This window comes from Helobdella robusta (genome assembly GCF_000326865.2).
Source record: "Helobdella robusta unplaced genomic scaffold HELROscaffold_1, whole genome shotgun sequence".
NCBI classification, from domain to species: Eukaryota; Metazoa; Annelida; class Clitellata; order Rhynchobdellida; family Glossiphoniidae; genus Helobdella; species Helobdella robusta.
This window is the reverse complement of record NW_008703570.1, coordinates 5,121,454-5,134,229: the sequence shown is the minus strand read 5'-3', so window position 1 is coordinate 5,134,229 and position 12,776 is coordinate 5,121,454. Positions and strand designations below refer to the sequence as shown.

Genomic DNA, 12,776 nt, shown 5'->3' with positions numbered 1-12,776 from the left:
TTCAAATGTTGGCTGGGTAAAATTCCAGATTATTTTGGTTGGGTCTGTCGATGAGTAGGTGAAGTACCTTCAATATCACACCTTGGACAAGCTGCTGGTCGAATGCTGGTTTTTAGTAGAAGAAGTCTCGCTCGTCAATGGTATGTTTTAGGAAAAAAAAGTATCTTTTCAAAAAGACCCATGTAGCCCTGCCCTCTCTGAGAATCATTATAGAGTGAATTTTATTAATTAATTTGTTTTGAATTCATGTTGAACTAATTTTTTAAATGTTTTTTTTAGCAGCCTATTTATTATAAAATTCTATAATCATTCATCATATTTTTCTATAATAAAATAGTTAATGATTGTGGCACTGACTAATTAAAAGCTGGTTAAAAAAACTAGAACATTGATTAAAGAATACAAAAACAAAGAAGAATGGAAATAAAGTAATTTATTTTATTTCAACATAATGTATAATAAATATTATGTTCACAAACAAAAGCAACATCATTCAATTTAGTGAAATAATATGAGCAACTTTTGAAGCAATCTACAAATACCTGTTGGATTACATTAGTTAGATAAATATTTTTAATCTAAAGTTTTGCTATAGCATGTGTAATGGTTATGAAGACTAGATAGCTCAAGCCCATATGTTAACAGTTTTTAAATTTTCAATTCACTTACCATTGTAAGTGAGCAATGCCATTTGAAAATTTATCACTTGTTTCAATTATTTTAACAATACCAAATTGAAAATTATCAACTTTATAATGCGGTATTTCATTGGATTATGGAAAATATTGTTGGTGGTGTGTTAATATACTTTGTGAAAACCTCCAGAAGAGAAAGTTGAAACCAAGGCATTTTTGGACGATAAAGAAGAAACAGAAAAGATACCAGCTTTAGTAGCTCCAAACATACGTATGTTTTCAGAACAGATAATGTGCTTCTATATTTTTGTACGATTTTAAATTTTGAAAATTTTATACTCTTCAACTTTAGCTTTTCCGTCATGTCGTTTTGTTTTAACAATCATGGCTTTCCTGACCATGATCAACTTGTATTGTATGAGAGTCAATTTGAACATTGCCATTGTTGCTATGATCAACCACACCTATGTTGAAGCCTCAAGTTTGCAAATTTATTTTATTCAAAGCTTTGTGTAATGTTGTAATTTTGTTTGACATTGGTTTTACAAAATTGTTATTATTTTCGGTATTTCAAGTATGTTACAAACATTGAAATTTTTATAAAATATATTTTAGAAATATTTTTAGAAATATGCTTCTAATGATCATTTAGACATTTTTGATTTTTTGTTGAATTCAAGTTTCTTATTATTACGTTAAATAATTAATAGTTGGTAAAAGTGCTGAAGAATTGAATGCGACAGGCAAAAGTGAGAGCCAATGTCCAAATGAAGGTCAGAACTTTAATGCTTCATCCAATGCCACTAAAGTGCAGGTGGTTACATGCCATTCTCACTAATCTAAACTTATTTAAATTATTTATTAGTTGTTCAGTTATTAATAATTTTTAATTTTTTTGAGAAAAAATGTTGATCCGCATATTTTTGTTCTAACAAAAAAATTAATTTGTTACACTTTTACTACACACTTTATACAAATTAATTTATTACACTTTATATTTTTTACTACACACTCATATTACTTACTTTTTAAAAAGTCTCAAATAAAGACTATTGAAAATCCATATATGTTTCAAATTTTTCACAAATTGAAGGCCATAGAGATGACTTGATCAATATTCGGCTGACACGTGCAACATTTTACAATTAGTTGTTAAAAAATTAACAAAACGCATCAGAGTTTTTTTCAAAATTTTATATTCGATCATTTTCAATTGTTTTATTTTCAAACATATCACTTGGTCTGACTCTGTGTGATTCAAACTTAATCCTTCTAAATTTGAATTAATTTGTTTTAATAAATCTAAATGCTCTATTACTATTGCTTCTATTATCTTACCTGATTCTAAAACTCTGGATGTATCTCGTAAGTTCAGCAGTCTAGGCTTTATCTTTGATTCTACTATGTCTCTCTCTTCTCAGATTAATAGTGTTGTTAGAAGTTCTTACCTTCATCTACGTAGAATAAAAAACTTTTGCCTTTTCTTGATGATTCTACTCTTCTCCTTCTTGTTACTTCGTTAGTCTTATATAGGATTGATTATTGTAACTCGCTCTACTATGGTCTTCCTGATTCTATACTCTATCCTTTAAGTAAAGCTTTTAACTCTGCTGCTCGTCTAGTTGCTCGTGCCCCTTTCTTTTCTCATATATCTCCATATCTTGTTCTTTTGCACTGGCTACCTATAAAATATAAAATAATTTTTAAAATTTGTTCACTAATGTATAGGTCTCAAGCTAAATTATTTCCTAAGTACTTATTAAACATATTAATTGAACCATAACGCCCCGGTTTACCATCTTCTTCTTGTTTTCACTTCTTTTTAACTCGTGTTAAACACTCTTTTGCTAAATCTGCATTTGCTTTTTCTGGCCCTTTTATCTGGAACTCTCTACCTACTTCTCTGACTACTTCTCCATCACTTACGAAGTTCAGATCGGATCTTGACCTATCTGTTTGCAAAATTCATTGAGAAGCGCTGTTGAACATCGCGGAAATGGCACTTTACAAACTAATTGATTGATTGATTGATTGATTAATTTATTAATTGATTGATTGTTTGGTTGATTGATTGATTGATTGGAACTCTATTTTTTGTTTATGTTGTAATGTTGTGAACCTTTCTAAATGCTATAAAAGAAGGGTATTGAACACTGTCTGTTTTGTTCTTCAAATTTATATTTCCTTTTGTTAACACTTTTTGTTTCTAATCGTTTGATTTTTTAACTACATGTATATACGTGTCATTCATTAAAACTTGTAATTAAAGTTGCTAGCTAAACTTTTCAAGGTGGCTCACTGCTGCTTGTTAATATGGGTATCAATTTCGTTTTTTAGACCGGCTAAGGGAAATTTGGCTTTTATTAATATTTAGGAAGAAGAACAACTGAGGCATTATTTATTGTTAAGCCTATTGAGGTAATGTTCTGAAGCAATATAAAACGCTATTATACGATTTTGGAGAAGGTATCTAAGAAGTTTACCTATAGATGACACTATGGGAGGGTAGAGAAAAGGAATGGTTGGTTACAAACTAATGTACCTGCCTAGAGAGCTTGAACCGCAGTTTTCCGCCATTCTTTACCATAAATTTGGAACACACTGCCTGCAGACATCAGGGCATGCACTTCGTTGGCCACTTTCAAAGAATCTTTTTTTAATTTTGCTGTATATAATGTTGCTAACGATAACTGTATTTTCGTATTATTCATACTTTGCAATTATTATTTATAGGTTCAATGTGTTGCACCATGGTTTCAGGCAAAGAGTGCTTTAGTTGCTTGCCTTTGCGCTATATAAATCATCATTATAGTAATTATTATCAATTCTATTTTTGAATTGTTTTGTAATTTTACTTTTAATGTTAAATTTATTTTTTATATCTATAAACAAATTACATTTAATTTTCAATTTCACAATGAATCACATCTCTGCAGGTTGATGGTGCATTTAATTGGGGCATTGGATTGCAAGGCATCATTTTGGGCTCCTTTTTTTATGGTTATATTTGTACTCAATTTTTTGGTGGTCTGATGGCACAAAAGTTTGGAAGTAAGAGGTTGCTGCTTGCTGCTGTAGGAGTTAATTCGATCCTCTGCTTAGCAACTCCTATTTTGACGAAGTTGGCAGGTGCTCCTATGCTCATTATTGTTAGGATATTGCAAGGAATCTTCCAGGTACTTGTTTAAAGATTATATTCATAATTTTCCGAAAGTATTAAATCATATCGTCAGGTAGATAGATCTACTAATCTAGAAAACTTGACATTGGCGTGGACTCATTAAACACAACTGCTTGAATAAATGTTTGCTTATCTATCTTTGTCTCATGAGTACATGTTTGATTGTTTTAATATATTTTTATTTAGGTGTGTATGCATTATGTTGCATTTTTTTATAGAATGTGAAAGTGAATGTATGGTTGAATATATGTATGTGTATTTATGTAGGCATATTTATATATGCCTAATATATTTTTTATGTACTGTGTATATTCCAATTCTTGTTTTTTGTTGTCTTTTGTCATGATTTCTTTTTCATTTTGGGTTTCTATTTCGTTTACTCATATCTTATATTTCGATGCACAATATTAGTTAAGATGTATCTTAGTCTCCTGTGCTTCTGCCAAATAAAATTCAATTCATTCAACACAACGGCTATATGAAACAATGAAAGTCTCCTCATCTTGATTCATTTACTAAACCATTAAGTGAAAAAAAATTTTCGTTTTGTTTAGAATGTCAGCTGGGGATGCAAATCATAGTTGCTTCGTTGTTTTTATTTGAGATGTTATGTATTTTACTTCGCGTTAGTCAGGCGGCATAATAAGAGAACAGAAAAATAAATAATTGAGCAAAATAAGAACAAATTTTTCATATGAATCTCCCATGATTGAAACTGAACAATGAACATTGACAGACATCTTAGATTACATTTCATGTTAAAAATTTGTGTTATTTCTTTTTACTTTATGTTAATTTTTGGAAATATTTTGTTCTATGTTTTGAAAATGTTATTAAAATCTTTTATAGTTCTAATACGTTTTGGCACAATATTTAACTATAATAAACTTCTACTAACGAATTTTTTTAAAAGCAATAAGAGTCTCTGATGTGTTCATCTTCATATTTGTTGAACAGGGAATCACTTTTCCATCCACCCATTGTCTGATTTCCAAATGGGCACCCCCGCTTGAGAGGAGCAAAATGATTACATTTGCCTATGCAGGTTTATTGATTAACTATGTTAATTACTTTTTAATAAATTATGTTGTCCATCTAGATTAGAAATTGTGCTTTCTTGAACTCTTTCAACTTCTGTCACAGTGTTTACGGCTTTCATTGTTAAGGCAAGTGATATCATATCTGCCTACAAAAATTATTCTTCTACAATATCAATGTTCTCGTTTAGTAGAGTATTCAATCAGGGAAAGCAGAGAATTGACAGTTCTGCTTCACAATTAACTTTTATTAGAAAATGATTATAAATGGCCGAATCTCTTCACTAAAAATTGAAAATTATTTATAGTTTCCAAGGTTTTTGTTAAATCTCAACTTTTTGTACAGGACATTAAATAAATATATCAGCCAATACATTGGTGACAAATATTAGTTGATAGGGACATGTAGATTGATCTGGTCACCAAATTTTAGAATTGATTGTTCCGATATAAATATTTGCAAATGATTTAAAATTTCTATTTAATATAATTCGGTAGTCGTAGCAACAGCTATCTTAAATTAAACTTGCTTAATATTTGAGAAAAAATTGATTAATCTAAGTTTTCATTTTTCATTGGTGTTAATTTGTGTGGTTCTTATAAATTTAGTTTTTCGATTTCCTTAGTTAATAATATCATCTGCAAAATGGCACAACATTTATTGTCCGCCTGGCTGGTTTTTATCAAAGACACTCAATATTTTTGGAAACGTACACGATAAATAAGATATTTAATTTTTATTTATGTTTTATTTAATCATACATCTGATCGTCTTATTTGGCGCAAAAAATTGATGGCAAAGAAAACAACGTCCTACCTCAGGGGAACTGGGTCTCTTGATTGATTGATTGTTTTATTTAATCTTAAATCCACATAATTCTGGCTTTTTTGAGGTATCATTTTAAACATTGATTTGTCGGTTTTAATTGAAATCAATTATTTTTAAATAAATACGTTTTTGTGTCTATTTCATTTTTAATTATTTGGCAGGCTGCCAGTTGGGAACAGTGTTGGCAAACCCGATATGTGGAATTCTAGCTTTTTATTCTTGGGAATCTATTTTCTATTTGTTTGGTTTGCTTTTTGTTTTTTTTAGTTAATTAACATTTAATTTTAAAAGAGTAAAAATAAACTTGCAGTTGATGGCAAATTTTTTTATTCGTTGTTGTATATTATTACGAAATGAGTTTGAGTTGTTGTTGGTGTTTTAAATTAGAACACACTCTCTCTGTTTCTGAGTTGTCAGTGTACAAATGATGGAAGTCACAGCGTGCTACTTGCTTTCGTTTTTTAGTTCCTTTTTTGTAATTAGAAAAGAAGAACACAACATGTTAATACGTAAATCAATTATTTTTTGAAATCTTTCTCTACAGGAAGTTTAGGTTTGGCATTCTCTGTCGCCTGGTTTTTCTTGATTTATGACGATCCAAATTTACACCCCAGAATCAATCCAAGTGAGAAGGAATACATTCAAACTGCGCTAGGCAGCACTAAGAAAACCAAACCAGTTAGTTTGCAGTTGTCATTCTATTAATACACTTACTCAATACAGAAATAAGAAATGAGTGTTCTTATGTCTCCCTCACCACAAATCTCCCATATTATCAATGAAGCGACGTGACCATTTATGACTAAATGATAACATGATTATATGGAAATTAATGAATTACAATGAATGAAGTAAATATATATCCTTAATTAATCAATATATAAATAAATCAAAACAAGTTAGTGAATTGAAACGTGCAACATTTTTGCGCTCATATTGTTGCACCGTTGCAGTAGCATGTTGCAACATCACCTGGGTATTTTACTGGCATCGTTACATTTTGTTACCTTTACTGCGACACAGGTTGCCCTGAAAGATCTTCCGTGGAAGTCCATCTTCACTTCAATCAGAGTTTATGCAACTGCTTCGGCCCATTTCGCCAACAATTGGGGCTTCTACACAATGCTTACCTGCCTACCATTATTTTTTAGCAAGATACTCAAGTTCGACATTAAAAGTGTTGGTATATTTGTTAGTTACTGTCTTAACAACAAATACTTTTTACTATTTGGCTTATTTTTATGAATATAGAATGGGGCAATAGCAGCTTTGCCATATCTTGCTTGCTGGTTTTTCATGGTGTCAAGTGGCTTTACAGCCGACCTGCTTATTACTAAGAAGATTTTATCAACAACAAAAGTCCGAAAAATTGCGAACGTGATAGGTCTGCCTTATAACGTGATTTAATCTTTCTTATAATAAAATTATTCTGATGTCTGAAAAAATTTTAAACAGGTCTGATGGGACCAGCTGTATTTTTCCTAGGCATGGGCTATATTGAGTGCAACAACGCATTGGCAGTCTTGTGCGTTGTAGTTGCCGTGGGATTGTCTGGAGTTTCATGGGCCGGCTGGAGTGTCAACCACCTCGACCTCGCTCCAATCTACGCAGGTCAGTATGATGCTCATTTGAAATTACTATTACAACAATTTATAAAAACTTATTATGAAATTATTTTTATGTCAATTAAAATTAATGGAATAAACATTAAAATACGAAAAGGAGGTGATACGCCAAAAAATCAGCACAGACCAACCTCTATTGCGATCGAATTCGAAATAGGTGGAATGTAATTCGGCGAAAGCCTGACTCACAAACAAAATTGATCCCGTTCCAATAGATTTTTTATTTTCTTGAGGTCACCATGGATGGAGGAAGTGAAGAGGTCATGAAAGGTCATGTCACTATGGATGGAGGAGGTGAAGAGATCGTGAGAGGTCACCATGGTCTCTTCAAAGTGCAGTAACTAGTTAAGAGACTTCAATAAAACTCATCTTCTCCATACATTCACGCGAAAAGAAAAAACTCTAAAGTAATGGAAATGCTGGAGTTTTGGAGCAATGTATTTTGCATAAAATGGATGGTATGTTTTTTTAATTTGGACTTGGTGGCGGTACTGCTTGAGCAAGCACCTGCACCTGCTACGGCCATTCGCCTCGATAGAGTTTAATTTTATGAAAATATTTTTTACGGCATTTTTTTAAAATTAGGAACGCTGATGGGACTGACAAATACTTTTGCGACGGTTCCTGGTTTTGTTGGGCCTGCTGTAGCATCAGCTTTCACCGCTGCTGGGGTCAGTAATTAAAATTAATAATTTCTCTGTTGTTTTTTTTTATAAGTTTTTAAATGTTTTTCACGTGATTTCGGCAAACTTTTTTGATTGGCTTGCTGTTAAAGCGTTCGTTTGACGAGTTTGCTGAAGTGTTATCGATTGCGTGCATCACAGTCTGTCGTTTTAACGTTTGTTTGTTTAGCTGCTACCTGATTCAAATCCACGAAGAGTACTCCCTGCAACCACTATAGAAATATATATGTTAATGATTTTAATGCACCTATGCAACTTTCGACTGCTGACTTTCACGTTATATCATTTGTGGCAGTAACTGTGAATCAATTGTTCAATTGTAACAAGATAGTGAAAATGTAAATTTAACATTATTATAAATAGATATAATATTAGGATCAATAATTTGTATTATTTATAAAAATACGTTTTAATTGCATGTCTTAATGATAATTAAGTCCAGATTGTTTTGTTTTCACATGTGTTAATGGGAGTGAATTGTAAATAATAAAGAGAATCAAATTTATTAGTAAAAATCACAATGAATTATATTAGAAGAGCAGATCGGCATAATTAAAATCGTCGGAGGACGTGATAGAAATAAACGCCTGAAAACTTTCATAGAATATCGATGAAGCATGTTTGAATGATAAATTGTTCATTATAACTATTATTGATACTTTTATTATTATATTGTTTTATTATTAATAATATTAGTATTACTTATAAGGCTTCTCTTGTGTTAATTATCAGATATTTTTTCATTGGTTCACTATTTTTATTTCTAACAATTATATACTTAATTCGTGTGCATTTGTATGTTGGAGGACAACGTGCACCAGTTTATGTTTCTTTATCTGACGAAAGATCTGTCTGATGATTTTTACGCACCTTCCTACTCTCACACATTCTTCTTATCTCAACGATCTTCCAACCGACGCCAATTCAATCTCCCTTCTCTTATAATTTAATTGCTACTTGTTCGTTGCTCTGTTCATAAACGCGGATTTTGTTATAATATTTTTTTTCATTTGTCTCAACTTTCCTTTTTTCTTCTGTGTAAGCTGATCGGTCCAATCTAACACCTGCCTACATAAATTTAATTTGTTTAAAAATATTCGTTTTATTTTGTAAAAGACAATTTAGGTTACAAATTATACATGAATATTTTAATAATATATTCTAATGGTAAGATACAAGTTCAAAGAACTCAAGCTTACAGTTAGAAGGTTACTAACAATTATTAAGACTAATGACCAAAGATATCAGTAGATGAATAAAATGGTAAAATTTGAAATAACTTGAGGTAGTTGATCTAATTGAAAATTTTCCTAAGTTAGGATGTGGTGCGCATACGCAGCGAGTTAGAAGCACTTAAGTCAGATACTTGCGAACCAAGTCCTCGCTGGCTGAAACTCGCGACAGGTAATAGGCTAACAAATGGTTTGCGGGCACTTGCGTTTTGTGTGTCTCATTTCATTTGTTTGATTTGATTTTATTGTTTTCAATAGTTTATAACAATTTCGTTAGCTAATTTTACAATAAAAATGATTGTAATCGCGGCAACAACTTTCAAAGCAATATATACGATGTACGTACATGTGTGTGTACAAAAACTTGGGTGAAGTTTACATGCATAGTATAGTCACGCAATAATCATTGTTCTGGGGCATCGTCTATGCCCCTACTTTTTCACGTATCAAGGTGTGCTTGTTTTATTATATTTTTAAATTTTCGAAAGCATTTTTGAAAACTGATTAAACTCAAAAACTGACCCACGTAAGTTTAAACGTGTGTAATAAAAAAAATTAGAAAATATTTAATTTTGATTAAGTAGCATCTGACTAAAACATGTTCTTCTCTCTACCTTTGCATTTTGACGTAGCTTTTAGAAAGGTAACTATATTATGAATTAATTTTATTTTGATTTGATAATTGAAATTTTTAATTATTTTCTAGAAATGTTTTTTTACGATTGTGAAAAATGTTTGAACGTTACGCAGCATACAAGAGCGGCTTGGAGGAATGTCTTCTACGTTGCTGCTGCCGTCAACGCTTTTGGTTCCATATTTTTCTTCATATTCGGTTCAGGTCAAAAACAGCCATGGGCTGAACCGAAAGAGCAGGTGACAGAGGAGAAAGTATAACTTGTGTCAGAACAAAAGCTAATCCTTTGCTCTATTTTGGTCGATTGTGCCAAAAAAGCGTTCTATCTATTTTATTGACAATGAAATTTCACAATTTTAGGCGCAGCTTTTTTTGTTGACATCATTGGTGTCTACGCATGCAGACGAACCATTTCTGTTCCTCCTTGAATGTTATTCAAATATAATTAATTTTTATGAACTTGACTGCATAGGTTCAGTTCAAAACTGCAATTTCATGTTGTCAATGCTTTCTAGTTTTCAAAAATTCAATGTTACCGATGACAACTTGTTGACGCATACGTCGATGGAGTAGTTTTATTAGTACAGTGTTTCTCGTTAATTGAAAATATTTTTTGAATAAACGTTAACTCATCTTTATTGTTATTGTACCAAATCAATTATGAAAGTTACTGAAGCTTTAATTCATTTGTGAGATTTTGCTTAATTATGTCATAGATTTAATAAGCTCAAAAATTTTTACCTGTTCACATGTAACAGCAGGATGATTTTGAGGCGTGACTTAACACGTTATCATGTATTCAATCATATTATAATTCTATTTTTTTCATTTTTAATGGTTTTTAGTCGATTAGTTAACTATTGTTTTAAGCTTTCTTGTGTTTTTGCTTGATTCATTGGCGTCACTTATAAGCACTGGTTTTATAAAGAATTGTTTAGAACCACCATGTTCTTTATTTAATTCAGTATTTAAAATTTGATCTGTTATTCATTAAAAATTGTTTCTCAAAATTTGATTTCAAACCCTCCATTAAACAACGTGTTGTGTTTATTTCATTATTTATCTCCGAAATGCCGATGAATGAAAATTAATAATAAGATGTAATCATGGAGATTGAAGAGAAAAAGTTATAAATGTTAATATCACCTAATTTATGACGAAATTATTAGAAACGCGTGACGGTAGTTTGAGGTAGTGCTTCTCAAACTTTGATTTTGCGGACCGGCAACGAATTTAACGGGGACGTCGCGGACCTCCACCCAGGTAGGAGTATGTGTATATATGTGTGTGTGTATGGTTTTTTAATAGATATGTACAGAAGGTAGATAGATTAACATTAACGAACGAGTACAGGTGAGACCAATATGCAACGATTGCTAAAAAGATTTTTTTATCTAAATTTTAATCTAAGTGTAAAATTGAATTTCTAATCTAAGTGTAAAATTGAATTTTTAAAAGATGTGTTTTATTGAAAATAAGTCCTACAACACAACTAGATGATTTTTATAACAGACAACACAGACAACAAATTCTTTTAATTAAATCAGCGAAACATTGATTAAAGTTATTAAAATGTAACTATTCTAGCTTTTTTTGTCAGCAAAATCTTTTATCAGGCTTGAAAGATCGAAATTTTCTGCTATTTCTTGCTCGATTGATAACTTGGCCAAAGAGTTTAGTCGATCTTGCAACATAGTGCTTCTCATATATGTTTTAATTAGTTTCAGTTTAGAAAAGCTACGTTCCCACTTACAGCAGTTATAGGTATTGTAAAAAGAATGCGCAGAACAATCCATTTTCTCTACTTCTTCAACTTTTATCTTTATAACTTTTATCTTTAATAAAAACTGAAATTAGCTCGTCCCATAGCAAAGCACCATCAACATCAGACTTTAAATAAACGGTTAATTTTTCTTACAATTTTTTGCACAATTTCAAAAGTTCATACACAATGGGCAAATTATCTAAATTAAATAAAAAACCCATATATTTACATATTCATCCAGTTGTTGAAACCGTTCATTAATTGAAAATTAAATTAATTAGTGTGAAAAAAAAATTAATTTCTTGTAAAAACTAGTTTATGTTAAAAATAGATATTAGTATAACTGAATCTATTTTTAACTTTATTTTATTATAAAAAAATATTTAAGGCCGGCACTGCATTTATTAGTTCCTCAAGACGTGGCTGAAACGAAGAATCACGTATAGGAAAACAAACTTCCAAACAGTTTTTGTATTTTGTCTTCATTGCAGTCAAACATAAAAATTCAAATTCCAATTATTAAGTAGAAGGGAAAGAAAGTAGGGTTTTTATTGCTTCGTCAGTGAGCTATGAGTATTCCGACTTGCTGCTGATCCAGAAAACGGAAAAAGATAATATATTTTTAAACTTCATTTTTAGGCCTCGGTCAGCAGCAGCTCCAAAATTTTATTTTCTAACTCAACAGTCAAATTGGGATTGCACAAAAGATATGGCTTCGATTTCATCAATTTTCAGACAAACTCTCCGGAATTTTATGCAATGGTGCGAAACTCACACCACACGTTGCGTTGTAAATTTTTGAAGATGTAGAAAAGTGGTTGTAAGATGCAGAAAGTCTGTTTAATGAAAATTTCATGTTAATTGCTTAGTCGTCATTATGTCACAGGAAGATTCGTGTTCCGACGTTTCTTTGATATTTGTTGAAAAAGGCTAACTTGAATTAATTCAAAAAATAGCGTATGTTAATTATATTTGTAAAATGTTTAAGTAAAATCTACTTCTTTAATTTGTACCTTTCAAAACTATACAACAAACTTAAACAACATTTTTTAAAATGTATTTGAAGTTTCTAATATGTAAAATGAAGGAAATGTTGAGTTTTATATTGTCATATGCATTCGCGTGATATACTTGAACAAGATGATCTTGTAAGAT

At 31.0% G+C, this 12,776-nt stretch overlaps 1 protein-coding gene across 1 annotated transcript; it reads left to right on the top strand.

Annotated features, from left to right (window-relative positions):
- Positions 1-1,019: 1,019 nt before the first annotated feature.
- Positions 1,020-10,906, top strand: HELRODRAFT_186317 (hypothetical protein; the record flags this gene model as incomplete). The annotated part of the gene is made up of 11 exons (XM_009010871.1): positions 1,020-1,116; positions 1,445-1,449; positions 3,572-3,811; positions 4,774-4,861; positions 5,844-5,927; positions 6,227-6,360; positions 6,706-6,861; positions 6,934-7,066; positions 7,138-7,293; positions 7,893-7,978; positions 9,973-10,906. 11 exons carry the CDS (start codon positions 1,020-1,022, stop codon positions 10,114-10,116), a joined length of 1,323 nt encoding a protein of 440 aa, XP_009009119.1. The 3' UTR covers positions 10,117-10,906.
- Positions 10,907-12,776: the final 1,870 nt, after the last annotated feature.